This window comes from Vipera berus (genome assembly GCF_964194415.1).
Source record: "Vipera berus genome assembly, chromosome: 2".
Classification (NCBI taxonomy): domain Eukaryota; kingdom Metazoa; phylum Chordata; class Lepidosauria; order Squamata; family Viperidae; genus Vipera; species Vipera berus.
In genome coordinates, this window is record NC_138203.1 from 288,866,962 (window position 1) to 288,887,699 (window position 20,738).

General features: G+C 47.1%; 2 protein-coding genes across 3 annotated transcripts; one reads left to right on the top strand and one right to left on the bottom strand.

Annotated features, from left to right (window-relative positions):
• Positions 1-1,038: 1,038 nt before the first annotated feature.
• On the top strand, positions 1,039-5,446 carry LOC308663073 (uncharacterized protein; the record flags this gene model as incomplete). Its single annotated transcript, XM_081319218.1, has 4 exons — positions 1,039-1,217; positions 1,862-1,979; positions 2,435-2,788; positions 3,813-5,446. The coding sequence occupies exons 3-4, from the start codon at positions 2,755-2,757 to the stop codon at positions 5,444-5,446; spliced, it is 1,668 nt and encodes a 555-aa protein (XP_081175344.1). The 5' UTR covers positions 1,039-1,217; positions 1,862-1,979; positions 2,435-2,754.
• Positions 5,447-12,044: 6,598 nt separating this feature from the next.
• PFDN6 (prefoldin subunit 6) lies at positions 12,045-16,305 on the bottom strand. 2 transcript variants are annotated; one of them, XM_081322108.1, is made up of 5 exons: positions 15,852-16,305; positions 13,466-13,594; positions 12,652-12,722; positions 12,427-12,551; positions 12,045-12,261 (listed from the first exon to the last, which is right to left on the bottom strand). In XM_081322108.1, the coding sequence occupies exons 2-5, from the start codon at positions 13,548-13,550 to the stop codon at positions 12,141-12,143; spliced, it is 402 nt and encodes a 133-aa protein (XP_081178234.1). In that variant the 5' UTR covers positions 13,551-13,594; positions 15,852-16,305; the 3' UTR covers positions 12,045-12,140. The 2 variants fall into 2 exon arrangements, with proteins under 2 accessions (XP_081178234.1, XP_081178235.1); XM_081322109.1 differs by lacking the exon at positions 15,852-16,305 and adding an exon at positions 14,635-14,952.
• Between the last annotated feature and the right edge of the window lie 4,433 nt (positions 16,306-20,738).

A 20,738-nucleotide genomic window follows, 5' to 3' on the forward strand; every position in this document is an offset into this window, starting at 1 on the left:
AGGTAGTGATGTCGTTTCCTGGATCCATTTTCTCCTGTTTTATACCTGAGTTCACCTTTCTTCTCACCACTCCTTTTCTTGTTGTCTGATTATGGTGGGTTTATATTTGGGGATAAATAATAATAATAATAATAATAATAATAATAATAATAATAATAATAATAATAATAATAATAATAATAATAATAATAATAATAATAATAATAATAATGATGATGATGATGGATGATGGATGATAATAATAACAAAGTTGGAAGGGAACGTGGAGGTCATCTAGTCCAACTGTCTGCTCAGGCAGGAAACCCTACTGTATAACATTTCAGACAAATGGCTGTCCAGTCTCTTCTTAAAAACTTCCAGTGTTGGAGCATTCACAGCTTCTGGAGGCAGGTCTTACCTTTGGGTGCTTTGGAGAATAGCTTGAGTTTAGACCCTAAAGATTCGACTCTTCTCTTTCCAATTTTAGTTTTTAGCCTTTCAGATAACTGTTTTCCAAACACATTCTTCCAGGTTCTTGTGAGATGCAGCCTCCTCCAAAATCAATTAAAAAACATTAATTTTGCCCCACTCCAAAATCAGTTAACTGATTAACTGACCACAATTTCTCAGTGAGAATATTCTGTGTAATTCCTGAGTTTTTCTTTTTCAGCTTAGATGTAATAGTTGGAGGCCATTTGAGGGCTGAATGGCTTGAAAAACGTCTCCTGGCCTCGCTGTGCAACTCGTTCAGATCCCATATCCGAAAAGACCTTTGGAGACCCAGAAGATCTTCAGGACCCTTGTGGATTCGTCAGAGGAGACTGGAAATGGATGCAAACCAGCCGGCTTGGGACAGAGTAGGAAAAGGCCCTGCTTCTGCTCAGGTTGGAAGCTATGGGGAGGTGTGGGTAGGACCCAGGCAGAAGATCCTGGAGGAAGCTCTTTGTTCTGAGATCCAGCATTGGTGCTTCAGAAACAACCCCTTTCAGGAGACTGAGGGGCCACGACAGCTTTGCAGCCGCCTTCACCGCCTTTGCTGGGGGTGGTTGCAGCCCGAGAAGCACACCAAGGCTCAGATATTGGACCGGGTGATCTTGGAGCAGTTTCTGACCGTCCTGCCTGGAGAGATGCAGCGCTGGGTGCAGGAGTGCCAGCCAGAGACCAGTTGCCAGGCAGTGGCCCTGGCTGAAGGCTTCCTGCTAAACCAGGCGGAAGAGGAGGAGCAGGGAAGGTGCCAGGTGAGAGGCACTCCTCTTGAGAAAAATAGATGGATTTTAATCTGCTTGAGCTCTTAATTATCTGCCTAAGAGTTTTCGGGGTTAATGATAACAGAAGATTATTTAGAGAATTTCATTAGAGAAATTGTTCCTGTGTTCTTCCAGAGGACATACATTGAGTAGCTCTTCCATTGCCCTCTTCCTTTCCCACTAATACAGGGGTGCCAAACTCAATTTCATTGAGGGCCGCATCAGCATTGCAGTTGCCCTCAGGGGGCCGGGTGGGTATGGCTAGGGTGGGCGTGGCCTACTGGGTGGGCGTGGCTAGAGTGCGTATGGCCTACTGGGTGGGCGTGGCCAGCTCTACATTGTTCGCATCAAGGGTGCCTATGGGGGCCTGGGCAGGAGTGGGACAGATCTGAGGGTGTCTGGCAGGAGGAGGGTCTCAGGGCCAAGGCAGCGGGGGCCATTCCCTCACTGTTTCCAGGATGGCTTCACGGGCCACATGAAACCACTTTGCGGGCCGGATCTGGCCCCCGGGCCTTGTGTTTGACATGTCTGCACTAATAAGACACAGACGTCTTGCAATATGCTGGGCACAAAATGAAAACCCAGTTTTTCTTATATCCTGTACTCAATTCCTCTTCCTTGCCGGTATTTTTCAGGTTCCGAGGTCCTTCCTGGAACTGGGCACTTATCCTGAGGAAATGGTACTTCCTGCAAATTCTTTGTGTTGCAGGCCTATCCCCAAACAGGAAGGTCAACATCAGGATGGTTCACTAGGTGATGGTTGTTATGCATGGTTGAAGGTTTTTAGAGATATTCCAATTTTTCTTAATTCTGTGTATCTGCTTGCTTGTGTCTAATTGTTAGAATTACTAGGTGACCCAACAAGAAAGACTTTAATTCTCCTACTTCATGCTAGAAGGCTTAAGTCTCATGAAGGAAGTCCTTCCCTTCAGTCCATACACTGCCTTCCCATGATTCCCCATTTGCAGAAGACTGGTTCTTCTAGGGATCACCCGGGTGGTATTCTGACTCCTTCATCCCAATGTATTTTTCCTTTTCCTGAGAGATGGACAGGGGAACAACCTGTCTTTAGCCTTTCTTGATAATTTTGATTAAATTCTAATGTTATAATTATGTTAAATTCTAATCCGTGATAGAGCATTTTGTGCCTTCAGACCAGAAGAGAGTTAATCTTTTTCCAGCTTTCATCTTATCTCTTTCCTTCCCAGGGAAAAAAATGCAGTCACAATTGTTTGCTGGACCATCTCCTTGTATTGGTGAAGCTGAAAGAGCAGCTGGATCTCCAGCTCAGGTAGGAAGGAAAATAGCAGGGACTAATTTGGGGGAGCCGTGGGAGATCTCCATTTTCATTTAGGGTCTCAGCGCATGATACTGCACTGAGATCTCAAATGTACTGATTGTGTGAGTCTGCTCATAGGGATTCTTTCTCTTTCAGAGTCCCGTGTCCTTTGAGGAGGTGGCAGTATATTTCACCAGTGAAGAGTGGCTGCTGCTGGATCCCAGTGAGAAAGCTTCACACCGAGAAGTCATGTTGGAGACTTGTGGGATTGTAGCCTCTTTAGGTAAGGGTTCTAGAATTAAGTCAAAGCAAGGAGTCACTAGACAGTTTGTTTAAAACTTGGGAAATCTGTGCAGATCTTGTTAAACTGATTGCCATAATATGTATGTTGTGGCATTGGATTCAAGTAAGGTACAGCATATCTATGGAGATTCTCAGTCATCCAGGTCATAGTTATCCCAACAGTGGTTTTTTCACAAGGCTAAACTTTCTTGTTTTTCTTTTTGGAAAACTTTTTATCAAACAAGCTTCTTTAGCTCTGACATAGGAGAACAAACCCATCAGGACAAGATTCAGCATCCATCTGCATTTAAAAGACAAAGGCCACTCTTTCCAAGAAAGTAAAGTCCACATTTTGGACAGAGAGGACTGATGGTTTGAAAGCAGGCTCAAAGAGGCCATCTATGTCAAAATTGAACCACCCTCTCTCAACAGAGGGGGAGGGATACGACATCATCTATATCAAGTCTACAACACAGTCCTTTCAGCAGTTCCAAGAAGGCTCCACATTGATTTGTACTACTCAGGTGACCCTGAGAACACAGATAAATCTCCAACCCTCAGTGACTCTCCAAAAGAATGAAAATGATCTGTTGTCTGCAAGGAATATAAATGCTTCCATTCCCCACCATCCAGTCAAAGCTAAAGAAGCTTTTTGGATGAGAAGCGAAACATCTTCAAAGAAAAACAAAGTCCAGTTGCCTGTTGAAATGCACCTTTGGGACAATCATGACCTGGATGACTGAGAATCTCAATAGACGCTCTACCCCACTGTTTTTCCATGTGTACATTCCATCACATAGGCAATTTTTTAAAAACAGTAACTAGCATTCACACTGTCATTTTCCCTCTTGCTTTCTCTGCAGATGCAGGCTAGGGACTGGCATGGGAACAACAAGTTGTATGTTTGTTGCATTAGAAATATTGAAAGATCTTCTGGAAATCATGAGATTTAATCTCTGGTGGCATACTGAATTTCTTGCTTTTCTAGTCAGATTTTCTAATTGCCCTTTTCCCCCATCAAGCAGTTGACGATCAGGAGATTGAAGATTACCAAGAGCCAAGTGTGGTGCCATCAGATGTAATCAAGATTGAAATAAAAGAAGAGACATCTACAGATAAGTGTGGAAGGAGGCAATATGAGAAAAACCAGTACTACAACTGGAGAGACAACTCCACTCTTGAATGTGTGGAAATGGATTATCTCCTGACCAAAAATGATTGTAAGGAAAATGGGATGGGAAACTGTCAAGGAAGTGGGGAAATATTCCAAGCAAAATCCAGTTTCGGTAACTACCACCTCAGCAATAACATTGACATTATTCCTCATAAAATGATCCACACAGGAGAGAAAGCTTATAAACCTGTGGACTGTGGAAAGAGCTTTAGTAGTAACCTTAACTACCATAAAAAGATACATTCAGGGAAAAAGTCTTATAAATGCACAGTCTGTGGAAAAGGATTCGGTTCAAACAGTTCTCTTACTTATCATGAAAGGACCCATAGGGGAGAAAAACCCTATGAATGCCTGGAGTGTGGGAAGAGCTTCATCCAAAGCAGTGACCTTACTTCTCATAAAAGGATCCATACAGGGGAAAAACCATATAAGTGCATGGACTGTGGGAAAAGCTTCAGTTCAAATAGTTCTGTTAATTATCACAAAAGGATCCATACAGGAGAGAGACCCTATGAATGCCTAGAGTGTGGGAAGAGCTTTAGCAAAAGCAGTGTCCTTACTGCCCATAGAAGGATGCATACAGGGGAAAAACCCTACAAATGCATAGATTGTGGGAAATGCTTCAGTTTGAACAGTTCCCTTACTTCTCATAGAAGGATCCATACAGGGGAGAAGCCATATAAATGCATAGAGTGTGGGAAGAACTTCAGCAAAAGCTGTTACCTCACTTCCCATAAAAGGATCCATACAGGAGAGAAGCCCTATCAATGTTTGGAGTGTGGGAAGAGTTTCAGCAAGAGCAGTGTCCTTACTTCCCACAAAAGGATCCATTCAGGGGAAAAACCTTACAAGTGTGCAGACTGTGGCAAGACCTTTCATGGGCGTGGGCACCTGATGTCTCATAGAAGGATTCACACAGGAGAGAAACCCTATAAATGTGTGGAGTGTGGAAAGAGCTTCAGTCATAGTGGTTCCCTTACTTCTCATAAAAGGGTCCATACAGGAGAGAAACCTTATAAATGCACAGAGTGTGGAAAGAGCTTCAGTCGAAGCAGTTCCCTTACTTGCCATAGAAGGATCCACTCAGGATTCAAACCTTATATATGCAATCAATGTGGGAAGAGTTTTAGTACAAGCAGCTCTCTTACTTACCACATTAGTATCCACACGGGGAAGAAACTATATCAGTGCATGGAGTGTGGGAAGAGCTTCAGGTTGAAAAGTCACCTAAATTCCCATAAAAAGATCCACACAGGGTTGAAACCATATAAGTGTATGGAATGTGGAAAGAGTTTTTCTGAAAACAGGACCCTTATTTGCCATGAAAGAATCCACACAGGGGAGAAAAAATATGCATGCACAGTGTGTGGAAAGAGTTTCATGTGGAGCAATCAACTTACTTCCCATAAAAGGATCCACATGGGGGAGATGCCTTTAGGGACTGAAGTGTCCTTCGTTCATGTAAACAGATCCGCTATGATATGAAGAAGGGACGCGGTGGCTCAGTGGGTTAGGACGCTGAGCTTGTCGATCGGAAGGTCGGCAGTTTGGCGGGTCGAATCCTGAGTGCCGCGTAACAGAGTGAGCGCCTGTTACTCGTCCCAGCTTCTGCCAACCTAGCAGTTCGAAAGCACGTAAAAATGCAAGTAGAAAAATAGGGACCACTACGGTAGGAAGGTAACAGCGTTCCGTGTGCCTTTGGTGTCTAGTCATGCCGGCCACATGACCACGGAGATGTCCTCGGACAAGCGCTGGCTCTTCGGCTTTGAAACGGAGATGAGCACCGGCCCCTAGAGTCGGAAACGACTAGCACGCATGTGCGGGGGAACCTTTACCTTTACCTTTACCTTTTTATGATATGAAACCTTATAAAAGTGTGGAATGCAGACAGAACTTTAGTCAAGAATTGCAAAATGATTCATGTTAAGACACTTGATGTACAGGTCTATATATCGGCAGGACTAACTTTCTCTGAGGATATCTATCTGACATTATAAATTAAAGCAGAGGTCCCCAACCTTTTGGGCACCAGGGTCCGATTCCGTGGAGAGAGGTTTTTCCATGCACTGGAGGGGGTGTGGTTTTGTTTTGCTGCCTGCATCCCACGGATGGGGCTTTGCTTGTTTGTGTGGACTGGGCTGGCATGCATCAGCCCAGTACTGGTTCATGGACCCGGGGTTGGGGAGCCCTGCTGTAAAGCACTATGGAGTGGTAAGTCTACGTGCTATTGCTGTTTGCCTGTTCCAGCAGAGCAATAGTGTTGTCCCTTCTCTTAAATATTGCCATCTTGTGCATCCTCAAAACTCGCCTTTTTTTTGCAGCTTTCTGTCCTATGGAACAAACTTTCCAACATCTGATAGTCTCTGCCCCCTTTTCCCCAAAGGTGCTTTTTCAGGAGGCAACTGACTTTCTTGTTTTTCTTTGAAGACGTTTTGCTTCTCATCCAAGAAGCTTCTTCTTCAGAACTGAAGAAGCTACTTGGATGAAAAGCGAAACATCTTCAAAGAAAAGCAAAGTCCAGTTGCCTTGTGAAAAAGCACTTTTGGGATAACTATGACCTGGATGACTGAGAATCTCCATAGATACTCTGCCCCTTTTATCCTTCCAGAGAGCCCTTAAAACGTGGGTGCATTGGAGAAGTGAGGCAGTGGCACCTGGTTTTTTTCCGTTTGCTTTTATATTGTTTTATACTGTTTTATTAGCTGTAAGCCATTCAGTTGTTTTAAGATTGGCAGCTATGCAAATGTTTAAAGTTTTAATAAATATATACAGGTTATCCTCACTTATTGACAACAATAGGGACCGGCAACTCCCATTATTAAACCACATAGTTATAAATTGAAACATCACACGGCTGTGCTGGTCTTACCTCAGTTGTTCAGTTCCACTTGTAATTGTTAATCAAGTCACCTGTGGTCATAAAACACAATTTGAAATGATTACAACATGTGAGTTCTTGCTGGCCTCCACATTGACTTTACTTATGAGAAGCTGGCTAGTTTAAGTTTTGATCATGTGCCCTCAAATTAGGGTCAGCTCTTATGATTAGAGACAAGTAATCCTTGACTTATTGCAATTGGTTTGGAACTTTCACTGCAGAGCAATGTGGCCATTAAGTGAATAATGCCAAATTTTATTATCTTTTTGCCTCAGTCGTTAAGTGAATCAGCTTCCCCCATTAACTAACTAGTTGGGATGATCACAAAAGATGAGCACACAACACTCAAATGTTGCAACTGTCAAATACATGCCAGCCATCAAGCACCTAAATTGCAATCATGCAGTGGTTGTAAGTGCAAAGTCACTTTTTCCAGTGCCATTGTAACTTTAAAAGGTCACTAAACAAATAGTTGTAAATTGAGGATTACCTGTAGAGATTTTGCCCCAAACAATCTGTCCCTAACTGGGTCCTTTGGTTTTCCGATGGTGCCTCACTGCAGCTGTAGCTGAGGCAGTTTGATGGCACTCTTAGGGGAAGCTGTGAGAAATTGCTAGAATCATGGGAAGTAGAAAAAAATCAAATAAAGGTTCCAGATTAAGCACCCCAATGAGGGAGTAAGAAAATCTGCCCAGAGGCAAAGCAAAACTGGCCAAAAGTAATGTGTCATGAACCAATTAAAACTGCTGATGTAACCTGAGAAGATCTATGAGGTCTATATAAGCTTGACATGAGGGTACACAGACAGATCTTGCTTTGTGACTCTAGTGTCCCTCGTGTGAATTTTTTTACCTCAGTACAGAAATAAAGTTTTAAATATATTCACATCCACCTCTGTGTGATTATTGGTTCCTCACAGCAGATGAAACAAACCTCTGGGCTGTGTCTATGCACCCACCCTGCAGCTCAACCTGTTTCCGCACAGCCTGATATTTCTTTTATGGCCCTTTCTTCCACTCTGCCTGGAGGGAGCTGAGAAATTAAGCCTCTCTCTCTCTGTTGCAGCCTGACTGGGAGACCACCAGGAGATCCTATGTCTCAAAGGGAAGCTTTCAAAAGATTTCCAGCATCTGAGGGGAAACACAAGGCTCCAGAGACCCTTGACAGGACTCAGGAGATCACCACTTCTCTCCAGGCTTCTCTTTCTTTGGGGTCTCAAGCCCAGGGCCAAGCTGGAGGGTGCTGCCTCTTCTCTCAGGAGGAGTCAATATTTGTGTGTGTGTGTGTGTGTGAGAGAGAGAGAGAGAGAGACACACACACACACACACACACACAGAGAGAGAGTGAATGAGAGAGTGTTTTGTGTGTGTTTGTGTATGTCTGTCTCGCCTCAGGGCGAGGAAGGGAGAATCGCGCCCAGTAGAGAAGACCAAAGGGCTCCCATTTCCCGCCAAAACCGGTCAGAGTGCTCCTCTCCCGTCATTGGTTCGTCAGGCTCGTGTGACCCGGCGGGCTCCCCTCCCACCATCCACGCCCGCCCCCAGCAGAACGTCCTGCGGTGAGAGGAACATCCTTGCTCGCTCGGAGCGCGACTGAGCATGCGCGGCGCTCGGAGGATGTCTGAGGCCGGAGGCTCCGGGCATTTTCCCCGACTCAGACCTGATTAAAAGGCGGAAACGCTGAAGGGCTGCGGCACAAGTGGAGCCTCCCTCCCTCAGTCTCGAACCGGCGAGGCTGCCTCTCCCCCTTTTCCTCTGCAAGTTCAAAGTTGAATCCAAAGTTGAGAAAGACTGGGGGTTGGACTAGATGACCTCCAAGGTCCCTTCCTATTCTGTTTCTATTTCTAATAATATCTTGGAGGTCATCTAGTCCAACCCCTGATCAGACAGGAAACCCTATAACCTTTCAGACAAATGGCTGTCCAGTCTCTCCTTAAAAAGTGTTGGAGCATTCACTGCTTCTGGAGGCAGGTTGTTCCACTGGTTAATTGTTCTAACTGTCAGGAAGTTTCTCCTTAGTTCAAGGTTGCTTCTCTCCTTGATTAATTTCCATTCGTTGCTTCCTGTCCTGCCTTCAGGCTCTTTGGAGAATAGCTTGACTCCCTCTTCTTTGTGGCAGCCCCTGAGATACTGGAACACCACTGTCATGTCACCCCTTGCCCTTCTCTTCATTAAACTAGAGTCTAGACATACCCAATTCCAGCAACCGTTCATGATATGGTTTAGCCTCCAGTCCCCTAATCATCTTTGTTGCTCTTCTCTGTACTCTTTCTAGACCAGGGGTGTCAAACTGCTGGAGTGTCACGGAGAAGCTGCACCCACCCCATTTTCGGCAATGGGGAAAAGTTCCGATACGTCGCACGACGTCACGAGTTTGACATGCCTGTTCTAGACTCTGTTTCCTGCCTGAGCAGGGGGTTCGACTAATGACTTCCAAGGTCACTTCCAACTACTACTACTACTACTACTACTACTTCTCCTCCTCCTCCTCCTTCTGAGTTTCTGTTAGGTTCTAGCTCAGTTTGGGTGGGGTTGTTTGGGGAGGGTGGAGGCCATCTTTGGGAGAGGATTGTAGGAGGGTTAAGAAGGAACCACCCCCCCTTCAAAGAAAAAGTATCCGGGAGCAGCGCCTGGGTCCACCCTGGAGGGAATGCGTGTGTTTGTGTGTGAGACAGGTAGAGAAGCGCAGCCCCACAGCTGATGAGGGACTTGGGGGGTCTGTGGGCATCCTCCAGTCCAGTCCAGGAGGGTGAGCAGAAGCAGCCCTGAGGTCCAGACTCCCCTACAACCAGTGGTGGGATTCAGCCAGTTCCCACCAGTTTGGTAGAACCGGTAGCTCATTTTTTGCTGCCCAGTCCCAGAATGGACTTCCAGAAGCGACATCTCCATAGAGAACTGGTTGTTCACATATTGAATCCCACCTCTGCCTGCAACCCCAGAGAAGGGTCCTTGCCGGGGAAATGGGTTGGGTTGGGGTGGGGGGTGGGAAGACTCCCAGGACTATGCCGGGTATCTGAGCTTTGCCAAGATGACAAACACTTGCTCTTCCCCTTTTGTAGCAAAGTGTTCTTGCCGGGCTGCCCCATAAGTGAACCTTCAGGCAGACAGGCGAAAACAAGTTGTTTGTGCTGCAATCATATTACAAGTCTTTTTCTTGACAGGGGAGGCACCAGACTCACGCAGAGGGGGGAGGGGGAGCGAGAGCAGTTGGGGTGGGGCAGATCCCTGAGCTGCCCGTGTGCCACCACGGCCACAACAGACAATGTGATTTTGGCAGTGGTGGGATTCAAATAGGTGAACCACCTGCTCTGTGTGTGGATGCCGCTTCCAGAAGTCCATTCTGGCCCCGGGCAACAAAAAAAAAAATTAGTTATTGGTTCCGCCGAAGTGGTGCGAACCGGTTGAATCCTACCACTGGATCTTGGGCTGCGTCCACAAAAGGACAGTCAGAGGATCCCAGGAAAGGGCTGCACCAGTCAGACTGCACCTGGAATGGGGTGTCCAGTTTGGCTCCCCCAATGAAGGGAGCAGGCAAAAGGGCTGGGAGGGGGGGCATATGCCCACGGGGCCTGAGCATAGCCCTCCTTGGGCCCCTCATGGAAACTGCTTCCCCCCCAGGGTTGTGAGAGGCCTGAACTAGCAAGGCTCCCATCTTTCCCTGCATGTCCATCTCAGTTGCACAACGTATACACACCAACAAACACACACTTATAGAGAGGTTGGGTGTGCCAAGAGCAGAGGAGAAAACTGAAGGAGCCAGAGCAGCCTCCACCATTCCAAATGCTCTTCCTAAAGATGGATCAGCACAAGCAGCTTACTAGTCCTCATGAAGGACAAGTGAATTAGAGCAGGGGTCCACAATTCCCAGGCTGTGGCCTCTTCGAAACCGGGCTGCAGATGGGCAAGTGCGCACGTAGGGGAAGCTACACTTGCACAAGTGCAGGGCACTTGCACTCACATGCCAAGCTCTGTGCATGTACTTTGCGTGCAAGTGTCAACTCACACATGTGGAGGTTCACACGCGAGCGCAAACATCCTCTGCTCACGTGCAAAGCAAGCACACCACTCACACAAATGGAGCTGTATGCCCATACGTGCGCCTGTCACTAACACACCCCATACCCCGCCAGGCCCCCAAGATGAAAAGTTGGGGACTGCTGAATTAGAAGTTCCAGGAAGTATAATACAGAATTAGAAGACTGGCAAAAGTTATGGAAATGTTAAATTAACTAAAGCAGTGGCATATAAAGAAAATTTATATAAAATGTTTTACACATGGCATATGACACCAGTGAGATTAGCAAAAATGTTTAAAAACACTTCAAACAACTGTTAGAAATGCAAACGAAGACTAAGTGCTTACTATCATATCTGGTGGACATGCCCCGAAGCAAAAAGATTTTGATTAAAACCATATTTATGGTTGGAGAAAATGATTTAAAAACAAATAGACTTTAAGCCAGAATTATTTTTGTTAGGAATAATAGGAGCAAATTATGAGAAAGATTGTATGTGTTTAATTCTACACGTACTAACTGCAGCAAGAATTGTATTCGCCCAACATTGCAAAAATGAAAATTTACCAACTGAAGAAGTTAAGTATTAAGAATATGTTACAAGTTTGCAGAAATGGACAGATTTCACTTTAAAGATAAAAGAGAAAGAAGATTCAGTGTATTTTAGAACATGGGATAATTTCTATCAATGGCTAGAAAAATGAGTCAGAGAGAAAGGAACGTGATATGTAACCTTGAATATATATTAGTAAGAAGACTATCGAGCGATTAATTAACACATTGGTTACGATAACTATTATCTATTATTTCTTGTTAAACACGTGAACTCAGACATTATGCTGTTTGCTAAACATTGAGAATCTTATTTGGAAAAACCCTAACCCCAACCCTAATCCTAACCCTAACCCAAATTCCAGCCCCAATCCTGATCCCATCTCATTCCTAACCCTATAAAAACTAATCAAATTTATACAAAAAAAAAAGTTCCAGGAAGAATATGGTCTGTACCCTAGTCAGACAAAGAAACTTTGTCTTCAGGTCTGGAAAGTTTGATGTCTTTTCCGCGTGGCTGAGCTCACTTACCCGAGCACCTGAGCTTTGTCTCCCTCTCATTGGGCATCTTCCTCTGGGAATTCTGCCCCCCTCCCTCCCTCCCCCCCAGGTCCTAGTGCGAGAGGAAGAGGCGCAGAAAAGGTCCAGCAGAATTTTATTTGAAGGGATCCAAAAGGCCCGAATGGCGGGCCCGGGGGCGCCAGCCGGCCCACCCCTCCCTCCGCGCTGCCCCTTCAAGTCTTGATGGGCACCTTGCCCTGGGTCCGCTGGAACTCCTGCTGCAGCCGGCCCAGGGCTTCCCGATGCTGCTCCGACTTCCGCTCGTAGTCCTGAATCTGGGCGTCGTAGCGCTTGCTGTGGAGAGAGAGACAGACAGAGACAGAGACAGAGGGAGAGAGACAGAGAGAGTCGGGCCAGTAAGCGCCTGAGCATGGGGAGAAGCCAGAAAGACGGTGGGGGCTCTAAGGTAGACTGCCTCAGGAGCTGGAGGCCCCACCGAGGACACCCCCGCCCACTCACATCTCCCCTGTGATGTACTCCAGCCTCTTCCCGACGGTGGCTTTGGCTTCCTCTGTGTCCTGCTTCACCAGCACTGGCCCGATGAGTTTATAGACGGCGTTAGAGGAGTCCAGCAGGTCCAGTTCCTGCAAGGTGGGGGGGAAGAAAAGGAGGAAGAGGAGGAGGGCTGTGGCCGAAAAGGGGCTCAAGGCGGGAAGGGGAGGGGATGACCAGCTTCGCCCTCACCTCCTTCACTACATGGTTCTCTGTCAACTGAGCCTCCAGCTTCTGACGGGTCGTCATGCATTTGCTCATATCTGCGAGGGGGGGAAGAGAAGAGACACCCCCCCCTTGTGGTTAGGGTCCTTCTGAGTCTGTTTCCAGAAGCCACACACCCCTCAGGTCCAGGAGAGAGGAGACTTTTTCGAAGAGCTTCGAAGGAATCGGGAGAGGGACAGGGCTCCGTGGACACCTCCCCCCCCCCAATACTGCCGAAAGGCTCAGCCTCTCAGATGGAGAAGAGCACTCGGGGTCCCTCTGAAGACCATCCACCCCTTTGTGAACCCCTCCATAGAGGGACCCCAGAGGGATCCCTCTATGGGGGTCACAATCTTTCTGTCTCCTGTGCACCAGCACCCCAAGAGGCGGGCGAAGGAGGGCACGGGGAGGTGAGGAATGCGACGGCGCTTGTGGGCTTCCAGATACCCTCCCCAGCCATTCTAGAGCCTGCCTCAGCGAGCTCTCTGTATATGTTTCATGCCCACGCAAAGTGTGGGACTACAGCTCCTATTCTTTTTCACACAGCCCGGCTGGTGGGCTGCTGGCTGGGGAGGAGGGGAGCTGCCGTCCATCACATCTGGCTGGACCCCGGCCGAGAAGCTGCTTTAAAAAAGTGTGCTTCCAAAATGGCCCCTACCTCCAGAGAACAGGAGCTTGCCGAACGGCCCTGCGCAAGCCCTCTCCTTCCAGGAGTGGCTGGGAGGAAGGGGAAGGTGGTGTGTGTGTGTGTGGGGGGGGTGTCCCCAGACCCTCCCTCCAGGATCTGGGGAAAAGTTCCGACCTTTCTGCAGCTGCTGATATTTCTCCAGCTCCGCCTGTAACTTCTTCTGCAGCACTTCGCCCATGGTGTCTTTCTCGCCTTGCATGGAACGAGGGTCTTTTTTTTTTATCCCCCCCCCCTTCCTTCAAGCTGGAATAAAGAACACAAGGGCTTCAGTCGGCTGGTTAAACTGAATTATTACATCCAGAGGTGTTTCCTTCCCAGCAGTTTCGCAGTATAGATCAGGGGTGTCAAACCCGCAACGTCAAACTCGCAACGTCACGTGGCGTGTCGCGACGTATCCCAAATTTCTTCCATTGCTGGCAATGGGGTGGGTGTCATGGTTCCGACTAATGAAACACTTCAAATGATCTGTAGGCATTCTTTATTCTAAAAAGTCTATAATAATGAGAACGAGAGGTCCGCACGGCATGGATAGATGCCAGAATCTGAATTCTCCTCTCCTGAACACATCGTATCAAACACAATTCCCTCCCTTAAACGTCATAAATCACATTCTCCAATTAGTCTGACATGTAAAGCTTCACTTCTGTTCTATAGCGCTCCATTCCTTATCTTATTATAAACAACCGGGGTGGCATTCTCCTCCCCCCCAGCTTCATTTAATTAAAAAGCAAAACAGTTTAAAGGAAAAGGCTGCCTCTTATATTGTCAGAGCAAAAACATCCAATGTTTGCAGCGTTGACATCGGGCGTGGTTTCATCATGACACATCCGGCCCGCGGGCCGGCAGTTTGACACCCTTGGACATGTCAAACACAAGGCCCGGGGGCCAGATCCGGCCCGCGAAGTGGTTCCATGTGGCCCGCGAAGCCATCCTGGAAACAGTGAGGGAATGGCCCCCACTGCCTTGGCCCTGGCCCAGAGACCCTCCTTCTGCCAGAGACCCTCAGATCTGTCCCACTCCTGCCCATAGGCCCCCATAGGCACCCTTGATGCCAACGATGTAGAGCTGGCCATGCCCACCCAGTAGGCCATACGCACTCTAACCACGCCTACCCAGTAGGCCACGCCCACCCAGGCCATACCCACCCGGCCCCCTGAGGGCAACCGCAATGCTGATGCGGCCCTCAATGAAATTGAGTCTGACACCCCTGGATAGCTATTCCTCGAATTACAACAGCTTGTTTAGTTGCAACGGACTGAAAAAAGTGACGTAGGGCCACTTACGACGGTTGCAGCCTCTCCCAGGGCCACGGGGTTTATATTCGGATGCTTGGCAACCGGCTCATATTTATGACGGTCGCAGCGTCCCGGAGTCACGTGATCCCCTTTTGCGACCTTCTGACAAGCAAAGTCAAGGGGGAGGGAAGCCAGATGCACTTAACAACCAGGTCTGTAAATTAGGTGCGGTGATTCATTTAACAACTGGGGCAAGAAAGGTTGTAAAATGGGGCAAAATTCACTTAAGAAATGCCTCACTTAACAACAGAAAATATTGAGCTCAATTGTAGTTGTAAGTCGAGCAGTGTGTGTGTCTGTATGAACATATATGTATGAAATGTGTGTATGTGTGTGTATATATGTGTGTGTACACATACACACACACATATGTATATCTACACATACAGACATGCGCAGAGACACTTGTATGTGTATAGATAAAAATAAAAAAAATGTGTGTGCAGGTAGCCCTCAACTTATGACCACAATGGAACTCAAAAGGTATGCTGCTAAGTGAGACATTGGTGAAGTGAGTTCTGTCCCATTTTACGGCTTTCCTTGCCACCGTTATTAAGTGTATTATTGCAATTGTTCAGTTAGTAACACAGTTGTTAAATGAGTCTGGCTTCCCTCCCTATTGTCAGAAAGCCACAAAAAGGGATCACGTGACCCCCCGGGACACCCTGACAGTCGTCATTATGAGTCAAGTTGCCAAGCCGCATGGCCCTGGGGATGCTGGGACGGTCGTTAAGTGGGGAAAATGGTCGTAAGTCTCTCTTCTCAGTGATGCTGTAACTTTGAACGGTCTGTTGAGGACTACCTGTATAAATAAAAATAAAAAATGATAAAATTTGCCGGGCTCAGCCACAGCAAACCCACAAAATGATAGGTTTGCTGCACTGCCTGGGGGGGGGGCCGCCTCCAAGGAGAAGGAGCGCCTGCGTTCCTTGGGGAGGATGGGAGTTGTAGTCCAGCCCCTCTGGAAAGGGGAGGGTCGCCCAGTTCCTCCACAGTCTACCAGCCAAGGCACATGGGAGTTCTGCCGGCCAGGATGATGGGAGATGTAGCGCGCTGCCATCGCCCTCCCCTCGCCTGCCTGGGGATGATGGACTCTGTAGTCCGGCAGCTGGAAGGGGGGGAGCCCTCCAGGTCCTTCTGAGGGTCTCCCGGCAAGGCAAAGGGAAGCCCCGCTTCGCCGCGGACGATGGGAAGGGCAGTCTCACCTCGGAATCGCGCAGCAACCGCCGACAACTCCGCCCCCGCCGATACCGGCCACCGCTCTGGCCTCGCGCGAGCAAACCGGAAGCCGCGGACGCCGCCGCGGAGCTCACTATTGCCCGGTTCCAAGATGGCGGCCGGGATTATTGCGTCGGACGAGCCGCTGCGGTGGCCACGTGACCGGCCGGGCCCCGCCCCCGCAGAGCCCGCCAGCCTTTGAATCAACCTCAGTCAGAATAGAGCTGGAAAGGGACCTCGGAGGTCCTCTAGTCCAGCCCGTTGCTCAGAACAAAAAAAAAAGGCCAGGAAATAAAAGTGATTTATTTTATTTTATTTCGTTTCATTTTATTTATTTTATTTTAATTTTATTTTAATTTTATTATTTTTATTTTTATTTTATTTTATTATTTTATTTAATTATTTATTATTTATTTAATTATTTTTATTTTATTTAATATTTATTTTTATTTTATTTATTTATTTTATTTTATTTTATTATTTTTATTTTTATTTTATTTTATTATTTTATTTAATTATTTATTATTTATTTAATTATTTTTATTTTATTTAATATTTATTTTTATTTTATTTATTTATTATTTTATTTTATTTTATTATTTTTATTTTATTTTATTATTTTATTTTTATTTTTTAACAAAGAGGGCTTTTTGCATTTTCAGTTTTATTTTATTTTTTCCCATAGGGGTGAGAAAATGGAGACTTTGAACGCGATGGAAGCCTTGAGGGAGTTGGTGGGTGTCAGAAGAAGAAGAAGAGACCTTTGGGTCGATGGTGTTAACGCTTCCAGAGAAGAAGGAAACAGTATAAAGAATTAAAAAAACAGGCAGTCCTCGACTTACGGCCACAATGGAGGCCAAAATTTTATGATGCTATGTGAGGCATTTGTTAAGTGAATCCTGCATGGCTGGCTCAAGAATTCTGGGAGTTGGTCCACGAGTCAGAAAAGAGCCAAACTTGCCTGACGACAATTCATTTAGTGACCGTTCAAAGTTACAACAGCATTGGAAAAAGCGACTTAGGACCGTTTTTCACAGTTTTCGACTTGTGGAAAGTCAGCCTCCCAGAGAAGGAAATATTAAAAGGGCAGGAAAATATATTTCCTCAAAGGATCTTAAAGAGGCAGAAAAGCAGTGGAGCGGCTTTGCTTCCAGAAATCGTGGGTGCTCCATCATTGGAGATTTTTAAGAAGAGACTGGACAGTCACCTGTCTGAAATGGTATAGGGGGGTCTCCTGCTCGAGCAGGGGGCTGGACTAGAAGACCTCCAAGGTCCCTCCCAGCTCTAATCTCCATGGACGTCCCCCCTTCGATCTTCTCTGTTTCTCTCTCCCGGTCTTGAACCATCTACTCTACAGGTCGAAGTCAAGAGAAACTCTTCCCGGACACCGATGACGCTGCAGGAGGGAGAATTCTCATTGGTCCTTTTGCTTCTGCCAATTTCAAGTCATTTTATTAGGCAGAGGCCAAGATTATTATTTTGCCTTTATTCTGTTATTTAAAAATTAAAATTGTTCCTGCATTTGGTCTTCTGTTCTTGGCTCTGTTGTGTCTCTCATATCTCTTCTTCTTTCCTCCAGCCAAGCCCACCGTCTCCATCTCCCCCACCAAGCTGGACCCCGCTTCCCCCCACACCATCCTCCTCTGCACCGCCAGGGGCTTCTACCCCGTGGAGATCGAGGTCCGGTGGCTGAAGAACGGGCGACCGGAGGAGGAGGGCGTGGCCTTTGGGGAGGAGCTCCAGAACGGAGACTGGACCTACCAGCTCCAGGTGATGCTGGAGACCCAGCCCCAGTGGGGGGACCTCTATGCCTGCCAGGTGGGGCACGCCAGCCTGGAGGCCATCACCATCCAGTGGGGTGAGGCCCTCCCCTCCCTCCCCTCCTGTTCTGGGGACCCCATCCTGCCCTGAGAAGGGGGGAGGGACCCTCCCTGTGGGGGGAGCCAGGAAGGACCCTCCTGGGGGGGGGAAAAGCTGGCCCTGATCCTCCATCTCAGGGGAGGCTCCTTCCCCAGAGCCCCGATCCTCCAACTCGGCCAGGAGCAAACTCTGGACGGGGATTATGGGGGCCCTGATCGGTGTGATCTTCTTTGCCATTGGGCTCTCCCTCTACCTGAAGAGCAAGAAAGGGGAGTCCGGGGGGCTGGATGAGAGGTTGTGGGGAGGGGACCATCCTAGGGAGGGATCTCATCAAGCATAGTGAGGTGATGGTCAAGAGGGTCCCCTTGACCCCCAAATCCCAAGGCTGATGGTCCCCCTGAGAAATTTGACTTCGAGGGGCTATAAGTAAAGACTGTGCAACCTATTATGGGCTATCGACAGGGAGGGGGATCCCCCCTGAGTCCCCCAGCCCATGAAGGGTCCTGATTGGGTCTTTTTCTCCTTCCAGCAACTTCCATCTCACCAGCTGCAGGTGAGCGTCTTCTATTTCCCCTCCATGAATTGATAGGCTTTTCTAATTCTCTGTTCTGCTCGTGTGCCCCCCATTTTTTTTCTAGGATTTTTGGCAGCCTTGGGACCCCAAATGCAGTGTAATTGAACACAAAAACACTACAAAACACTAGTAACTGACCTAGGGCATGGGGCTGCCCTTGAAGTCCACTCAGAGGCTTCAACTGGTGCAGAATGCAGCCGCGCGAGTTGTACTGGGAGTTTCCCGATACTCCCATGTTACACCTTTGCTCCGCGAGCTGCATTGGCTGCCGGTTGCCCTCCGGGTGAAATTCAAGGTGCTGGTCATGACTTACAAAGCCCTACATGGCATGGGTCCGGATTACCTACGGCAACACCTGTGGCTGGCGTCAACTTCCTTCCGTCCAGTGCGCTCCCACAGAGAGGGCCTCCTCAGGGTGCCTCCGATCAGAGAATGCCGATTGGTGGCCCCCAGGGGGAGGGTGTTCTCTGTGGGCGTGCCAGACCTGTGGAACCACTTGCCGGTTGAGCTCCGGATGGCCCCCGACCTTCGCTCCTTCCGGCGCGATCTAAAAACGTATTTATTTGAACAATCTGACCTGGTCTGATGGGTTAGGGTTGGGGTTTTAAACATGTTCTTAATTATTGTTTTAAATTTTAAATTTGGGCATTATATTTAATTGTATTTTAACTTTTATATTCTGTTTTTTATATTTATTGCCCTGTACACCGCCCTGAGTCCTTCAGGAGAAGGGCGGTATAAAAATATAATAAATAAAAATAAATAAATAAGTATTGGGAAATTGCAAAAGGGAAGGGAAGGGAAGGAGGGGGCATCCCTACTTTGTGATTTGCTGTTCCTCTCTCTCTCTCTCTCTCTCTCTCTCTCTCTCTCTCACACACACACACACACACACACACACACATGTTCTTGATCTTTACACGTTCTGGTAAAATTGCACCCAGCTCTCTCCTTTGCTGCTACCACCATCCTAGCCCCATCTTCTTTGTTAATATGAAACATCTGCAAGGAGGGAGGGTGGCTTCCTTTATTAATTAACCCTCTAATTGTTAATTAGGGATAATTATGTCACTGCACATTTTTTTAGTTCGTCAGAAAAGTTCATTTCTAACTGTACATTTCCCCTGCTCTCTGCACCTGTGGTGATATCTTATCATGTAACCATAGTGACTCTCATATGTCCAGCTATGTTATGGTTTCAGACTGTTTTGTGCGCATGCCTAGAAAAGGTTTCTCACAGTTATTCTTTTATTGTCTTTCACTTTGCTGCTACTGTCTGTTATGTTAGGATGTAGTCAGCTAGCTCTCTTTATAATATATATTTAGTTTTTGTAATTAAAAGGTATTTAGTAAGATTATGCGTCGTGTTTTATTTCCTTCCTTCATGCACATCATGCATCCTCTGAAGCACGGTCCTTCGCCCTCTACTAAGGTGATTTATACCTTGACAAATTCCACCTTGTCAAGGTCACTCTGGAGCCTTCGTTCGAACCCCCTCGGCTGAACCTGGAACCCCTTCAAGTCCCGGTAGATGAAATGGGGAGGAATCCCTGGTCCTAAAGTGGCAGATTCTCACTCCATCCAGCCCCTGCCTTTCAACCACATCCCTGCAGTGTGGGCCTGCTTGGGGGAAGCCCACCCTGTGTGTTTTTTTTCCTGAAGACTCTCCAAATAGAAGTTATTGACATTAAAGGTTTTACTATATACATACACGATTACTAAAACTCCTGCGTCTGTTTATAACCTTCATCTGGGGGCCTCATTGGGCAACAATGGAATTAAGGAGAAACTTAATTCCAACTGTGAGAGGGACCTTGGAGTCCTAGTGGACAATCACTTGACTATGAGCCAGCCGTGTGCAGCAGCAGCAGCAGCCAAAAAAAGCTAACACAATCCTGGGTTGTATAAACAGAGGCATAGAATCAAGATCACACAAAGTATTAGTGCCGCTTTACAAAACCCTAGTAAGGCCACACCTGGAATACTGCAGCCAGTTTTGGTCACCATGTTAGAAAAAAGAGGTTGAGACTTTGAAAAAAAAGTCCAGAGAAGAGCAACTAGGATGATCCAAGCCCTGGAGACTAAAACATAGGAAGAACGGCTGCAGGACTTGGGTTTGGCTAGTCTAAAGAAAGGAAGAAACGGGGATACCGAATATTGGTATTCCAGTATTTGAGGGGCTGCCACAAAGAAGAGGGGGTCAAACTTGAGCCTTGGTGGCGCAGTGGGCTAATGCCTCCTTAAGTAACACCAGCTGCCTGCAATTAGTGCAGGTTCGAGTCCCACCAGGCTCAAGGTTGACTCAGCCTTCCATCCTTCTGAGGTAGGTAAAATGAGGACCCAGATTGTTGGGGGCAATTAAGGTGACTTTGTAATAATGCCGCTTGGGGGGTGTATGAAAGCCCTAATAAGCAGGCATATACATAGAATGAAGGCTATT